This window comes from Onychomys torridus, chromosome 2 (genome assembly GCF_903995425.1).
Source record: "Onychomys torridus chromosome 2, mOncTor1.1, whole genome shotgun sequence".
NCBI lineage: Eukaryota > Metazoa > Chordata > Mammalia > Rodentia > Cricetidae > Onychomys > Onychomys torridus.
In genome coordinates this window covers 125712870-125729538 of record NC_050444.1, presented here as the reverse complement: position 1 = coordinate 125729538, position 16669 = coordinate 125712870, and the positions used below count along the sequence as shown (strand labels likewise).

General features: G+C 44.5%; 2 protein-coding genes across 11 annotated transcripts in view; one reads left to right on the top strand and one right to left on the bottom strand.

The window, feature by feature from the left end:
- Osbpl9 (oxysterol binding protein like 9) overlaps window positions 1–5920 on the top strand; it is a 139874-nt gene extending 133954 nt beyond the window's left edge. For all 10 annotated transcript variants that reach the window (XM_036178354.1, XM_036178353.1, XM_036178352.1 and 7 more), the window contains 8 exons: window positions 312–396; window positions 1181–1291; window positions 1511–1574; window positions 1681–1821; window positions 2882–2960; window positions 4059–4150; window positions 4738–4873; window positions 5009–5920. In XM_036178354.1, the coding sequence (XP_036034247.1) occupies window positions 312–396; window positions 1181–1291; window positions 1511–1574; window positions 1681–1821; window positions 2882–2960; window positions 4059–4150; window positions 4738–4873; window positions 5009–5083 (783 nt within the window). In that variant the 3' untranslated portion in view covers window positions 5084–5920. The remainder of the gene's footprint in view (window positions 1–311; window positions 397–1180; window positions 1292–1510; window positions 1575–1680; window positions 1822–2881; window positions 2961–4058; window positions 4151–4737; window positions 4874–5008) is intronic.
- A 305-nt stretch (window positions 5921–6225) lies between these two features.
- Nrdc (nardilysin convertase) overlaps window positions 6226–16669 on the bottom strand; it is a 67877-nt gene continuing 57433 nt past the window's right edge. Inside the window, exons 23-34 of the mRNA XM_036178591.1 lie at window positions 16052–16202; window positions 13983–14110; window positions 13006–13168; window positions 11312–11343; window positions 10944–11082; window positions 9068–9115; window positions 8788–8840; window positions 8349–8432; window positions 7500–7590; window positions 7258–7374; window positions 6519–6608; window positions 6226–6442 (exon numbers count right to left, since the gene is read on the bottom strand). Coding sequence (XP_036034484.1) covers window positions 6248–6442; window positions 6519–6608; window positions 7258–7374; window positions 7500–7590; window positions 8349–8432; window positions 8788–8840; window positions 9068–9115; window positions 10944–11082; window positions 11312–11343; window positions 13006–13168; window positions 13983–14110; window positions 16052–16202 — 1291 coding nt within the window. The 3' untranslated portion in view covers window positions 6226–6247. The remainder of the gene's footprint in view (window positions 6443–6518; window positions 6609–7257; window positions 7375–7499; window positions 7591–8348; window positions 8433–8787; window positions 8841–9067; window positions 9116–10943; window positions 11083–11311; window positions 11344–13005; window positions 13169–13982; window positions 14111–16051; window positions 16203–16669) is intronic.

Sequence of the window (16669 nt, the reverse complement as noted above, 5' to 3'; positions counted from 1 at the left end):
ATCTATTTCCAGGAGACACATTAATGTGTAGTCATTACTAAAAAGAGAGACAATACATACTACTTCTTGTTCATTCACAAGGATGGCTGTACCAGGCCTGGCTTTCATAGCCTGTCTCACATTAAGACACGTGAAGCCTTTAAAATTTTAGTCTAGTTGGGGAAACTTCAAATCCCTAACTGGTAGTGTGGGTAAGTGCTGTAATGGAAATGTGTGTGTGTCCAGGAGGGACCAGAGATGCTGTTTGTTAGATCCTGCATTGTCCTGTTTTATCTGAAAAGTTTTTTAATTGATGTTACAATTGCTTCCAGGAGCTGGTTTCAGAAGGGCCGGTACCCTGGGTTTCTAAGAACAGTGTAACATTTGTGGCTGAGCAAGTTTCCCATCATCCACCCAGTAAGTTACAGGTTTTTCCTACAACTTTTAGTCTTAAACTGCCCTAAAGCCTGTCATCTGGTGCACAACAGCCAGGTCGAATGGCTTCTTGTCACTTGAGTGCTGTCCTCCTCCTGTTACCTGAACTGGAAACTGTAATCTCAAAAACTCAGCATCACTGATGGATATATACAAAATGAAGGAGTTTGGGAACCAGCGTTCAGTGTTTTTGAAGTCACCTTACCCATGGCAACTTGGAGACCATTTGTAGTTTTTGCACAATGTATTCCAGATGTGGTGGGGAGAATACATAGCCTCAACATCTTTGTTCAGTGTAGAGTGGAAATATTGAACTGGATGTAGTGGTGCACACCTTTAATCCCATGACTCAGGAGGCAGAGGTGGGTGGATCTCTGAATTTGAGGCCAGCCTGGTCTACATAACAAGTTCCAGGACAGCCATGGCTACATAATAGAGAAAACTTGTCTCAAGCAGCAAAAAAGAGTGGAAATATTGGAGGGGCCCAAATTGGGGGTAGGAGAGCATAAGCATCTTTGCCAACCAGAACAGATTGCCTTTTCGATTTTAGATTAAACCTCTGGATTGACCATGACCCTATATATGTGTTTGTTGGGGCGGGGGTCCTGCCCACCAGCTCTGAGTATGCTCATTTTGGGGAAGGGATAAAAGACACCCACACCCAGCATGACTTGAGGCTCTTCTCTGTGAGGAGGAAAAGACTTTTCTGTGGGGCCAGTTTGGACAGTGTCTATAGAGCACTCACAGAAAACACTTTCTTTTCCAGTTTCTGCCTTTTATGCTGAGTGTTTTAACAAGAAGATACAATTCAATGCTCATATCTGGACTAAATCAAAGTTCCTTGGGATGTCGATTGGGGTGCACAACATAGGTCAGGGTAAGTGTGTGATAATGTGCATTCTAGCATGTACTGACACTCAAGGCAAAGTGACCTGACAGTAAGCTGGGGATCATAATTTACATGTAAACATGAATTTGGAGACAGTAGGGTGGGTATGTACCACATCATCCCTGAAGTGAACTGTGCTCCGTATCTGTCAAGCAGAAGGCAGGCCTGTGGCTGCTGCCCTAGCGGAGGCTGTTCCTCTCTCCACAGGCTGCGTCTCTTGTCTGGAGTATGATGAGCACTACATCCTCACATTCCCCAATGGCTACGGAAGGCAAGTAGACTGTGCTTTTCATCAGCTGCAACCTTGTTGTTCTTAAGCCACACCCCTGCTTTCTCTCCTAACTGCCAGTCTTACCTGAGAACCTTGGCTCTTGCAGGTCTATCCTGACAGTGCCCTGGGTGGAATTAGGAGGAGAATGCAACATTAACTGTTCCAAAACGGGCTACAGTGCAAATATCGTCTTCCACACGAAACCTTTCTATGGGGGCAAGAAGCACAGAATTACTGCAGAGATTTTGTAGGTATTTGGTTCTCTGCCTCCCTCAGTGTTCCACTTTTCTGTAGTACTTTCCTCTCTTGAACTTCTGTTAGGAACTAAGCAACTGACTTTGTAACCTTGTTTCCATCTTTAAAAACAAAACAAAACAAAAATCAAAACTCACATCAGGAGACCTATGCCTTGGGCCCAGAACAGTCAAGGGTGGCGGGTGCAATCTCCCTCAGGACTTGTTATGTACTGGGGAACTGAAAGACCCCTAAGTGTCAAGAGCCCTGTGCTATAAACTCCAGCCTTCTTGCCAGGTTGGGCCATGAAAACAGGCTTTGTGACTTCCAGGAAAGCATCTGTAAGCCCTCACAAAGCTCTCATTTTTCTGTTCCTTTGCTAGTGAAAAACAGTGAACATCACACATAGGTATCTGGCACCATTTATTCTCTGCAAGTAGTTAGGACCTAGAAGGCAGCTGTGTCTGAGGAACAGGGAGTTTGTGGTCTCAGAAACTGCCTGCAAAAGGGTCTGTCCTGTTGTGTCCTGAGGCTTTCCTGGAAACAGTGTCCCAATGGAGTAATGCTTGACCGATTGGTTAATCAGTTTTCTAAGAGAATTTAATTTGAATGAAAGAATCAGCTACCACCATCCCCTTCCCAAAAAAGAACATAAAGTTTACTATTGATACGGAAGTGGACAGGCCTGAGTGACAGGCCACACTGTCACTCTGCTGTCTCACAAAAGACAGATGATGTTATTAGTAGGGTGGTCAGAGGGAAGACATAATTAGTCCTGTTCCTAAAAGTTTTATTTTCAAAATGGAACCTGGCCCTGAGCTTTGATGTAATTTATAGACGACAGATGGATTCTCTTCTGTGGTATTTGTGTTCAGTCCATTGCTACATGCCACACATCCTCTGAAGAGCACTGTCCCGAGTAAGGAACCACGGGAAAGACAGCATCTCCCTGTGAAATGGGTTTGCAGCTGCTTTAACCAGACCTTGCAGTCGCTTTCCCATGTTCTTCTGGACACTTTGAGTAGAATAGCTTTCAGCTTGAGACTAATATAAATCGTTTCTTTTCTGTTTAGTTCTCCAAATGACAAGAAGTCTTTCTGCTCAATCGAAGGGGAATGGAATGGCATCATGTATGCAAAGTATGCAACAGGGGTAAGAACCGTGTTTGCCATTTGTCTACGCTTCATTGTGCAGCCTGCCCCTTGTGCTTGTTTTCTTCCTCTTGACTTTAACCAAGAGCATTTGGCATCTCTTCCGGGTGAGCCTTACCTCCCCCTCCTCACACTCCTACAGTGCAGGTAACAGGATGGCCTTTACTTTTTTCTGCTCTCAAAACACTTAAGAATAATTGGAAGCAATGCTTGGCAGTCACCTGGTAAATGTTCAGTCTGTTGTCAAAAGGTCTGTAAGATGAAATGTGCTTAGTTGGGGTTACTATTGCTGTGACGAAACACCATGACCAAAAGCAACTTGGGGAGGAAATGCATTATTTCACTCAGTTGCATACAGTTCATCGTTTTTAAGGAAGGAGACAGGAACTCAAGCAGGGCAGGAACCTGAAGGCAGGAGCTTATGCAGTGGCCATAGAGGAGTGATGTTTACTGGCTTGATTACCATGGCTTGCTCAGCCTGCTTTCTTATAGAACCCAGGACCACCAGAATAGGGGTGGCACCACCCACAATAGGCTGGGCCCTCCTCCCTTGATTAGTTAAGAACATGTCATAGGACTTGCCCATAGCTGTCGTGTGGAGGCAGTTTTTCAGATGGGTCCTCCTCTCAGATCACTCTAGCCTGTCAAGTTGACATAACATTAGCCAGTACAAAGTGCTAAACTAATTTGTGTTTTAGACACTCAGGTTTTTGATTAATTCATTGACTGGCTTTGCATCAGATAGAGATATAGGATAGTCCTGCCATGAAGGAACTTGGGTTTTATGCACTCAGATTAGCAGGGAGAGCTGGTGAACTGGAGTTTAGAGAGAATCTGCAACCTGTCTTCAGAGGCCACTTACCACGCAGATTACTTGATAGAGGTGGTGTAGCTCCAAGAGATATCTCTAACATGTAGTGAATGCACAGCCATGCTGAATGTATCTGTTGAACTGAGCCGCTAAACTAAGAATTATTTTAGACTTAGGTTGCAAATGAAACTCACTGTGCTGAGACATATGGGATTTGTGTGTTAAAAGTCTCCTGGGAAGTTGACTCTGTAGCAACACTGACTAATAAAGCATCCTCTTGCTGTCTAGGAAAATACCATCTTTGTAGATACCAAGAAGCTGCCTATAATCAAGAAAAAAGTGAGGAAGTTGGAAGACCAGAACGAGTATGAGTCCCGCTGGTAAGGAGCCATAACTAGAGCGGCTGCCATGCTTCCTGCTTGCCTAGGCCGGGGTCAGGTGTGTCTGGGAGACAGCATTATAAAACTGCAAACTGAGCTCCAGTGCCTGGGCCCTTTGTCAGTCCCCACACTTAAGAGCTTTGTAACTACAGCCAGGTTTGCTGACAGAATTCTGCCTCTTTTCCCACAGTTGAAATAGCAGTGACATGAAGAAGCCACTTCTTGTGCCCTTAAGTCCCTGCAGGTTGACCTCTTGACCCTTTTGAGGTCACATTCTTAATCTGAATTTTTCTGGAATGAAAATTATCAGACCCTTCATTTAACCCTTTCAGTTTATAGTAAGAAATAAACTGACTCCCTAGAGTTGTCCAGAGAACCAGAGAGGCAGTCAGAGGCAAACACCTAAGTCTTAGCTGTCATGTGTCAAGCTGCCTGTCCCTTACTTCGTTGACAGTTAGCAGTGGGCTCTTTACTGCTCTGTACTGTTAGCAGCTTAAGGAGGTCTAGTCTACATTGTGGCGCTCAGCAGCTGTCGGGTGGCTGTAGGCTTGCATTCTCCGGCTCACAGGCTCCTTCCATCTCTTTAGCCTTTGGAAGGATGTCACTTTCAATTTAAAGATCAGGGACATTGACGCAGCGACCGAAGCAAAGCACAGACTTGAAGAAAGACAAAGAGCAGAAGCCCGAGAAAGGAAGGAGAAGGAAATTCAGTGGGAGACGAGGGTAAGTCCTGGTCCTGTTTCCTCTGGGGCCTCTTGAGAGTTCCCTGGTCCCTACCTAACACTCTCTTCAGTGGGTGGGAATGGCACAGAATGAACAGAACATGTGTGCACTAACCGATCCTCTCTTCTGTTGTAGCTCTTCCATGAAGATGGAGAATGCTGGGTTTATGACGAACCATTACTGAAGCGTCTTGGTGCTGTGAAACATTAGGCTGGCAGCTGGGTTCACGCCTGGGGACCAGGGCAGTAGGCATAGCTAAGCAACAGTCGATCTTCCTTCAGGAGAACCTGTCACTTCCTTTCTTATTGCAGTGGTTCCTATCTCAGGGATACTGGACTTGACGACGCAGATGAACAATTAAAGTGGAAATCGCTTCCCTTTTCTCCTCTGTGGCAGTTACAATTCTGACTTCAGTCCTGAGAAAAACTTCAGGTTTTGAAACAAGATGTCTCTTCCTTTTCTAGATCCCATGCGTTGAAAAGCATTTACACACAGACCTGGGTCTTAGTGTCCTGTCCTCTAAGGATTCTGCTGTTCAATCATAAAATCTTTGTCTCCTAGTTCATATAATCTTGGGTTCTAGTTACCACACACACACACAAATACACTTGACAGTTTTATCACAAGTATACCCCACCTGTAAATACTGTTTCCTCAGAGTTGTTTTAGAAAATAAGAGCAATGTACGAAAATCAAGTGTTAGGAAATTTCATGGTTTCACCTATAACCTTTATTTTAGAATGGAACTATTAGATTGTATCTAAACCTGGATTAGTATAATTATATGCAGTGCTTAAGGCTTCATAAAATAATTTTCCAACCTTTTTAAAAATACGTTTCTTTCATTGTTTATAAACCAACTTGGCAACCTCGGACTGAGCTTTTTCCCCAGGACTCCAGCCCTCCCTCTCCCCACTCTGTAGCACATGTAGCTCAGCCTGAAACACCTTCCTGCCTTACAGGGCCAAGGAGCAAACTATTTTCCTCCTCCCCCCACCCCAAAAAAGCCACAGCAGATGGCTTGATCTGAAGGGAAATACAGAACTATGTTTATTTAAAAATACATTAAAAAACAAAACAGGGCAGTTTGGTGCTATAACAAATTAGTTACATGTAGGCACACAAGAACTGGGTTCTCCTCAGAGGACACAGGCCAGGCAAGCTGCTGACATAAGTGTCTGGATCACACTTGGCTACTAGCTCATTACCATCCAGTGCAGTAACCCTGGGTTAGTCTTGCGGAGGAGAGAAAAGTAAATCAAATCCTAGGTTGCCATCGCAAAATCCAACAGAAGCCCTAAGGCAGTAGTGTAACTCCATAAAATTCACACACGTTTTTAAATACATGTTGCTTCAGGCCAATGAGACTGCAGTTTATTTGACTATTTTGTGGTAGGGGAAGAGGCTGAGTGTTGATGTGAAGGCCCTGATGTCAGTAATGGGGATGGTAGAATCTGCCAGGAGAGGAGAGGTTGGCAGGTAGGTCAGCTGCATCCCTTCACGAGAATTGGAGTCCTCACCAAAAGGGGTGCCATCTTCTTCCAGTTCATACTTCCCATATCCGACAACCTGGAAGAGGCCAAAGACTCGGGTGTGACGTTTGCCAGCTCAATGTCAGCAACTGCAAATGGTTGGGTGTACTCACATGAACGCTGAGCATTTTACTTCCAGGTCCTCTGTGAGCCTTGAACCAGCTGACCAGGTCTGACTTTGAGAAAGCCTTCAGAGCTTCAATCTTGAGAGAGGAAAGTAGACATCTGTCTCCACTCCTCAGCACCTAAGTTTATCTTAGGGAGCTTGTCTCAGCCTGCCCCACCCTTCCACCAAAGGACAGAGATCCTCAGGGACTGGGTCTTCGTACTAGGGTCTTAGCAGCTGTCTACATCGGCAAAGGTGTGATGACAGCTGAGGACTGAAGCCAGAGCTAGAAACCCAGTCTTCCTCATGTCTCACAGGGCCTCTCCTACTCAGCAACTGTTAAGACGGTTCAGCTGGCTCACACAGTGTGATACGCAGTGCATCCAGTTGCCTGGATGAGAGGACCAAGCACTTTTGTGATGGTTTCAATAATTTCAGCTAGAAGTCCCCAAAAGACCTGAAGGAATTCCATGTTCATAAAAATAGAAACTATATATCCTTCAGTAGAAACCCATAATTACCCCCATAAAATCTCCTAATAAACCTCAAAGTGGAGGAGCTGCTCTGGCTGCAACTGGTTCATGTACAGAGGTAAAGGTTAGCATCTCACAGGGAAACTCCAGTGACTGACAACCAAAGATTTAATTCCCTCACATACTACTGTTTCCATTCTGTACGTAATACTCAATGTACAGTCAAGGGCCTTCCCAGTCCCTCAGGGCTGTCCTGGTCTGAAGAATCATTACCTCGTGGGCAAGGCGGTCAAAGAGATACTGCTGCGTCACCACTTCATTCCAGTTCCTGTCCACCTCCTCCCCAAGGTGGGTGTCCTCACACTCTTTCAACTTGATCAGAGCTGTCACCTGTCAGCCGCGACATCACACCCATTCAGAACTAACTCGGCTGGTGATGGACATGCCCAGCATGCAAGCATGGTAGTGACCAGCTCTGATGTGCTCAAGGCTTACAAAGACTGGGAAACAGTCACCTGAGTATTGAATGCATCTTCAGTGAGGTTCTCGATCTTCTCCTCAAAACTGGAAAGAAATTCTTCTATCTTCTTGTCAACAGTTTCAGAGCTGAAACAATTTGGGTTAGAAGCCAAAGTAATTCAAGCTCACTCGCATTAAAGGCTGGAAGTTTTCTACCCTAAGCCAGGAGCACAAAGAAAACAAGGAAAAGCTCTTGTTCCTCTCATCTACAGCCTCATTTCCTGGTACCACAGTGACAAAATGTAGCCAGTGGGGCCATGCCACAGCTAAAACTGTCAAGGCCTTATATACCTCAGCATCAGAGTGTTTGTGTGTGTGTGTGTGTGTGGTGTTTTTTGTTTGTTTGTTTGTTTTTTTTTTGTGTGTGTGTGTGTGTGTGTGTGTGTGTGTGTGTGTGTGTTGCTCACATGTGTACCTGTGCCCACAGAGGTCAAAAGAACACATTGGGTTCCCTGAAATTGGAGTTATGGACAGTTGTGAGCCACCATGTCAGGAATGGGAATCAAATTCTAGTCCTCTCCAAGGACTAACTGCTGAGCCATCTGGTGGTTTTGGGGTTTAAGACAGTCATGCAGCCTGGGATGCTATCATTTCTAGCTTTCTGTGGTGCTAGGAATCAAACCCAGGGCTTTGTGTATTCAGTGATGTGTAGGGTTTGAACCACACCCTATGGAACCAGTAAAGCCTCAGATTAGTCCTAGATGAGCTGTCCATTATCCACCCAACCCCTTCTAACTAAAGCAAACCATGCTTAGCCACAGTTGTACAAGACTCAGGGAAGCACCTGTAGTGTCACCCCCACCCCCACCCCGTATCTAGAAGAATATACACAATTACTCTCTTACTTGTATTTGGTTGCCTGAGTCCCAACAGTTACAGAGAATCCTAGAATCCCAGAGGTGTTCCTACAGGTTGGGTAGACATGGTACCTGAAGCCAGACAGAGAAGTTAGAGGAGTTCACTTGGTCACTTAGTTCTTGTCCAGAGAGGCACTGAGCATGGGGTGAAGGGCTTCTGCCCTTTTGGAAGTCCCAAAAGGAACATAAGCATGTGCGCTGCTGCTGTAGGCTCAAGAGAAGGTACCCACCCTGACGCTGAACTGGGTACAACTCACTTTTCTGGCTTATCCAGACACCTGAACAAACTGAAAAACTCATCATAGTCTTAACATATAAACTGCAAAAGTAGGTACTACACAGTAAGGTATGGGAGGGCCAAAGTAGACTGGCAAGTTGTCTGCAAGGGAGCTCCAGGCCCTCAGTGCTCTTGCCAGCCAGCACTTACCCAAGGGTCTGCTTGGTTCGAAGGAAGTCAAAGCAGGGCTCTTCCATATGCATCTGTAATTCAACATAATTTCCATCAGCCAAACTCCCAGAAGAGAAACCTCAACCCTCCCATACAGGCCTAAATGGTCTAGGTCCCTGACTGCTCATATAAGAATAAATGACCACCTGTCCTTTCAATTACAAGTTTCTAACTACCCTAGGTCCACAGCCCTTACGCATGAAGGTTGGCCTCAAGGTAGGTAGACCAGAACTCCTGAATACCACTTCCATGCACTTACCACAAGCAGCTCCATAAGAGTGTACTCTCTTAGACTCCTGGCACCTGACTGAAGGGAAAACTCAATCAGACAAGCAATGGCTTACGATTACAAGCAAGGGTTTAACAATCCTGGCAACCACTTTCTTAGGTTTCACTCCCTAACTTCTTGCCCCAACAATCCTGTTTACAATGCCTGCCTTCCCATGAGCCTGAGAACAGGAATAGTGCTGAAACACCTGTATTGTTGGCACTCGTGTATACTTCCAAGTAGACATGGGTGAAGACAACAATACTTAGCCTACCAGCTCCTGCCTGCCAGACTCAGGATACACTGTAAAATAAGTATGTAGTTCAAGGCCCCAAGGAGCCTTGAGTGATTGTGGAGGATCTGAATCTGTTTCTCAAATGAATAGTAGCTTCTGCAGTCAAACACACAGACACAAACCAAGTACTATGAAGGTACCCAAGAAGTCAGGAGAATAGCAAACTAACTCAGAATAAAGGATGGATGGAGGCCCAACAAGGATGTTGCTGCACATTTTGGAGTAGGTCTCCTGCAGCCTTCTCTGACAGATGCACTCCTTATCTTTCCTCTTTTGCCAGAGGAAGAGGACAGAGTGATTAACAAGCACCAAGAAGTCCTGTTTGCCTTTAAGAGGGCCACCACAGAACCAGTCAAGTGTGTTCGGTGAGGAGGGAAAGCTTCCTAAAGGAAGCAGTTAGTATGGAGATGAGCATGGCATCAGGCAGATGCGTTTGCTTCTGACAACCAGAAGAGGAATGACTGGAGAGGGCTCAGATGGTGAGTGCTTCCCTATGAGCACAAGGACCTGAGTTCACTCCTCAGAATCCACGTTTAAGAAATGCTGGAGTTGGGGCTGGCATTAATTCCCAGTACCCAAATGGTGGCTCACAACCATCTATAACTCCAGTTCCAAGAATCCAACACCCTTTTCTGGCCTCTGCAGGTACCAGGCATTCGTGTAGTACACAGACATACGTGCAGGCAAAACACTCATAAAATAAAAATAATTCTTTTGAAAAAATTCTCAACATGGTGGCATGTACTTGTAATCTTTCGGCTCACTGTCTACTAGCCTTGCCTGCTTGGTGCATGCCAAACCAGTGAGGGACCTTTGTCTCAATGTCTTTAAAGGAAGAGGCAGGGTATGGCACCTGAGGAATGGTCCCCAAGGCTGGCCTCTGACCGACTTCCACACGCACCTGTAGAACCTATCTATAGAATAGAGGGGAAAGACTCGGCCCAGGCTACCATAGTCTCCAACCCCCACTCCCCACACCCTCCACCACACACACAAAGGAGATCTGAGTCCCAGAGAATAAAGAACTCTGCCCTGGATTTACCATCCCACCAAACGCAGGTGAAGACTTTTTCTCATCTGGTAGTCATTCTGTTTGTTCTGCTGATAGCTTAGCTAGGTAGGTTTATTTCATTTCTTTCCAAGTTGTCCTTTAAAAATATCTTCTTATTGCTTAGGTTTTGTTAGGGACTATGTAGGAATTCCCATCACATTTTATTATGTGTTCTACATCACCAACTGGTTGATTAATAAAACAATACTCAATGTGATTTACTTTAAAAAGAGGGAGGCCCATTGTACTGACAGTTTTATTATTATTATTATTATTATTATTATTATTATTATTATTATTATTATTTATATGTAGAGCTGAGGATAGAACCCAGGTCCTTGCGCTTGCTAGGCAAGTGCTCTACCACTGAGCTAAATCCCCAACCCCGTACTGACAGTTTTTAAATGCAGAAACTCCAGGGGGCAAATGGCCTGGAGTTTGATGCAACAAAGGGCCTTGAAGCCACTGGGTGAGCTCATGTCTAGCTACTACAGCCCTGCTGTGCAATGGGGCCAACTCACCTGGTAGTACACAGTGACTTCAGAGTTGGCATCGCCTTTATTCAGAGCTCTGACTTTGCATAAGTGGTGGCCACTTGGCAGCTCCACCACCTGGAACTGCACAGGCATCCCCTGCTCCAGGGGCATGAAGTTCAGCTTGCTGCAAAAGAGTCAGCGTGGGTCACAGAGGCAGACCTTATGCTCTCCCGCAACCCCAAACTGAAGAAGGTAGGTTTCTCCTCCCTTCTGAACTGCTCTGTTTACATCAGGCTCAAGAAACCAAGCAGAGGGAGGAGCTGAAAGAGCTGTGAAACAGTCGGCTGAGCTACAGCATAATGCTTCTTCCTGGGATGAGTACTAAACCTCAGAGGAAATAAACCAATACTTACTCAACAACGTATTTCAGGAAATCCATAGACTCCTAAAAGGTAAAAGAGAATAATTCCAATTTTCTAATTCCCTGCAGTACTTAGGACAGACAGCATTAGGAAAGCAGAGAGTCTGTCACCTAATCCCTGGACAAGCTGTTTCTCAGGCCAGTTATGTTCATCAAATACTATGTGACTCAAGCTGCCCCTCTGCCTAGTGTAAACACACTAAATTTACATTTTTAACAGCTCCCGTTTCACACTGGTTTACCATGCGTATGGCCAGGGCTGTATTTTGGAAGTCTGGGCAGCTGACACATCTGCCATAGTAGAATAGAAAATAGAAAAACACTGGACTATCTGAGTACGTCCCTTCCGTTCCTCCTGAGACCTGATTCACCTGAACGATGCTAAGTGAAGGTGAACTCAACTCTGAAGTATTTCTCTGCAGCTATTTCATGACACCAAATCGTCAGCCCAACCCCTGCCTGGCCCTCCACTGTGTCAGACAGACAACTAGCTAGTCCTGCTTTTCTAGCTATTGAGACTTGGAAGGTCTTTCTGTTGGCAGTGTGGAAACCAAGGCTGGTTTGGGAGATAAAACCAGAAAGAGCCGGGCGGTGGTGGCGCACGCCTTTAATCCCAGCGCTCAGGAGGCAGAGGTAGACGGATCTCTGTGAGTTCGAGGCCAGCCTGGTCTACAGAGTGAGATCCAGGAAAGGCGCAAAGCTACACAGGGAAACCCTGTCTCGAAAAACAAAAACAAAAACAAAAACAAACAACAACAACAACAACAGAAAGGGGAAGAAGAGAAGCCACAGTTCTACGAATGACCACTTCCATATTCACAAAAGGCCACTGCGGCTCAGGCCCCTCTCTCCCCCTCTGCCTCACCCAGTCAGCCAGGGAGTTCGGGCATCTTCCCCAGTTGTCTCCTAAGCACTTTTCATTTATTTCACTATCCTCAGGCGTATCATTTTCATATGACATGGCTTGTCACTTGACAAAGTGCGCAATTCTTAATTCCAGGACAATTTTTAACCCTCGGGAGGCAGAGGCAGGCTGATCTCTGCGAGTTCAAGGCCAGCCTGCCCTACAGAACGAGTTCCAGGCAGCAGCTAGGGCTGTACAGTGAAACCCTGTCTTGAAAAATCAAATATATATTATATATATTACATGTACATATATAATGTGTACGTATGCACACACACAAATTCAGTTAACTATTGTCACACTTGTGAGACATATTTTCATAATATTTCCATCTTGGAAAATCAGAACTATATACTCATTAAACACTTCCCTACTTTCTCCCTCCCAGCCCCACTGGCCCCTGGAAACTACCATTCCACCTTTTCTGTCCATCTTACCATTTAGATACTTTAAAAATAAGTGGATATTTCACTGCTTAGCTTGACCAAGCTCAGCATGCAGATTCTGGCTGTGCATGTATGTACACATACTTTAGCACTCTCCTCTTCCTATTGTAATCTCTACATGATGGTTTTCTCATGTGGTCTTCAGCAAATTTAACCAAAACAATTAATAACAATCTCCTTCCACTCAGTCATAACCAGTCTTCTTCTTCATATGACATGACCTGGCCTGGCATCGGGGTCAGGAACTCCTACCCGAATTTGCCGATGCTAGCCCCATAAAGCCTTTAGAACAGTGTAATTCATAGGCTCCGCCTACCGTAAGAGCACCTCACTCACCGTGCTAGTGACATTCCCTTGTACTAGGCCTTCAACAAAGAGCTGGGACTTAAAATCCTTGACAAAGTTCAGCAGAGAATCAAGGGAAAGGCCATCCATCAAAGCCTGGTACTTGTCAATCATAGACCAGCGGGAATATTCCAGGATTAAAAGCCTCACATCTCTGTACAAAGGACATTTAAAAACAAATGTTGCAAGAAATGTATCTTCAGAAAAATGTTAGGTCAAGATTCTGTAGAAGACGGGTGATTCCTATCATAATATATGAAGGAGAAAAATGCCAAAATAGCCAAAGTAGCAATTAAACTGCATACAAAGTTTTAAATGGGTTTATCCACCAATACAATGCACCTTCCTATCTCAGGTATAGAGTGAAATATTTCCTGTAAGTTGCTAAGTAAGTCAAATTTAACTAATTGTACACAAATTTTTAATTACTGCTGTTTTGTTATAAGTCTCACTAATGTGTAATTCCAGCTGTTCACGACCAGACTAACTTCACTCCCCATCTCCAAACTGCCTCCATAATACTGGAGTTCTTAGTATCTGTGACTCAATTTCTTTGTCATGTATAAACGAAGCAGGGCCTGTGTTTAAGGTCAGGCTGTTGGATGACCATTTACAGACACCCAAGCAATGAAGTCCTGAAGGGGCTTAAAGCCATGTGGACAAAGAAAGGGCTGTGTCTATTCACAGGAGGAGCCTTCTCTGCCCTTCCCACAGAGCTCTTCTATCAGCTCATGAGGAGTACCCCAAGGCACCTTTTTCTGATTCACACCAAGATACCCATGCAGGTTGCAATTAGCCAGGGGATCCATGTCATAAAGGGTTTATGCTTTTGCTCAGGTGTTCAGCTCCCTTCTGCACTTTTCTCGATAGAGGAGGTTAAAAGGTCCTGACATGGTGAGCAATTTGATTCAGCATCTCATCCGCTGCCTCCTACGAAGCATTTTTAGGCATACCCCATGTGTACCTACTTGGCTAGAGTCTCAGGCTTGATGAGGATATTGAAGTAAGTCTTCTTCAGTTGCTCTGTTATCATTGTGAAGACAGCGGGTGTGGAACTGAACTCCGCCAGGTAGTCAATAATGAGCTGAAAGAGCAGCTAAAAGAGACAGCATTTTAAGCAGCAAAGCATGGAAAACACTCAACTTCAAGGAAGAAAAGCTTTTCTTCAGTAGCACAAGGGCCAGGGAGGAAAAGATACTGCAGGGGACCCAAGAGAAGTTCTTAGGACTCAGTCCCCAGAGGCCAAAGCTGCAACATTCTTCAAAGCCGAAGCAATATGCCTTCAGTTTTCATCCCTAACTATTTTTAAAATGTGCCTTTAAATGGAAGGGTATTATGTTTGCACATACATTTTGGAAGCAGTGATAACTGTTTAATATTGAATTATCTTATCCAAGACAGACATGGTGGCTCACGCCTTTAACCCCAGAACTTGGGAGGAAGAGGCAGGTGGATCTCTGTGAGTTCAAGGACAGCCTGGTCTAGAGAGCATGTTCTAGGACAGCCAGGGATACATAGTAAGACACTATCTCAAAAAACAAAAACAAAAATTGTCTTATCCAGAAATGTGAAGTTTTATGATTTTCTTTAGATAGAACTTAACCTTTTTCTGTTTCCTAGGCATTTTTCCCCCAACATGTAACTCAAATATTTGTTTCCAATCATCTCTAAAGGGCAGTAGCTGCTTTGAAGGGAAAAGCCTATTGGATCAACCATCACAGTTGTGTCCTGAACCTCCTCACACTAACCAGCTCTGTCATCAGGAACGTAGCCAAAGTGCATTATTTATTGTACAATGTTCTTATATTCAATTTTCAATTTTTTTAAAGGAAGTTTGCACCTATATTCTGTAAATAAAATCAGTCTTTAGTTTTCTACACATAAATATATATTATTCTTAAGTATTAAGGTGAGGTATACCTAAAAAAAAAATAGAGAACACCAATTTTCTAAGATTGGTATTTTAAACATTTTTCTAAGCATATTTCCCAAATGACATCCACTGTATTCTGGGATTTAATCTGTTTGAATCTTAAAGCTACATTTGAAGGTGGACAAAAGTAAGTCACTCCATAGTGCCTCCTGTCGGTCAGACAGAGACAAAGGTGTAAAGAGAAGAGTTAAGTTTGTCTGCATAGCCTGGATTCTGCCAGGTTCTTTCCTGTGTGACCTTTCTTACATGAACCCAGTTCCCAGAATGTTAATGTCCTTCCTTAAATTTGTTATTGCTCTTTTGTGAGAATTTACCTCACACCAAACCTAAATGCCAGTGTGGGCTTCAGAGAAACAGAGCAAACAGAAGTGAGATCAGACCTAAAGCGGAGGTGTTTCTTATGTACTGTCAGTTATACATTAATGTCTTATTAATACATATACATATATTTATATAATGTATGTATTTACAAATGTCTTGGGGTTAGGCCGGGGCAGTGGTGGTGCACGCCTTTAATGCCAGCACTTGGGAGGCAGAGGCAGGTGGATCTCTGTGAGTTGGAGGCCAGCCTGGTCTACAAAGTGAGTTCCAGGACAGGCTCCAAAAGTTACACAGAGAAACCCTGTCTCAAAAAAATAAAAATTCTTGGGGCCAGGGAGATAGCTCAGTCAGTAAAATGTTTGCCACACAAGCATGAGGACCTGAGTTCCACCCCAGCATCCATGTCAGAATAAGCCAGGCACCACGGCACCCCAAGATGAAGGATCCTTAGATTGAGAAGCCCCAGATTCAGGGATAGGCCTATTCTAGTCTGCTTCTCTGTTGCAGTCATAAAACACTGACCAAAACCAGCTTACAGAGGGCAGGGTTTATTTAGCTTACACTTCCACATCATAGTCATCACCAAGGGAGGCCAGGGCAGGAATCTTGCTATGTATGTTCTAAGTCAGAGCAGGTGTCATATGCAAGGAAGACCTGGGACACCACCACCGGGAAGCCCCTATCAAAGGACCACATATGGGCCTCTGCTTAGTGCTCTGGGGCAACCAAGATAAATATGGGATTTCAAAGCTCCTCTGAGAAAAACAGGGCCCGTATACTTACAGGTAGTTTGTGGTTGAATCCTTTTACTCGAATAATTAAACCATGTTCTCCAGCTACCAGTTTATACTCCAGCTGTGCCACATCCGCTTCATAAGCTGGTTCAGCAAGGTTATGAGTAAGAATATTGACGAAGATGTCAAAGAGGACAACACTGGAAAGTACAAAATGTAACCAGCATCACTAATTGGCAGAAAAGACAGGAATACATACACTTGTTTCTATCAGAGGAAGAACCTTCACTTTTAGTAAGGCGTTCCTTCTCTACTCTAGAACACACAACCCATGAGGTGTGAAAGGAAATCTAGTTCACTCAGGACTCAGCTTCACAGGTCTATCCTAGGACTACTTCCCAGCTTCCCCAGTCTTTTCACGTCAGACACACACAGAAAATGACAACATGCACACGCACAATGAGGAAATGAACCAGCATCAGAAGCAACCAGCCCCAAGCAGCCATCAACCCTGGAAACGATCAGGCTTAGGCTTTCCGACTTGATAATTTACAATCTGGGATGGGGAGAACAGTAACACGGGGTGTGGGGTGGGTAGTAGTGATGCTTACCATTTAAGGCTGGATTTCTAATTAAGAGGCAAAGAAAAAGAAATGCAGCCAAGTGG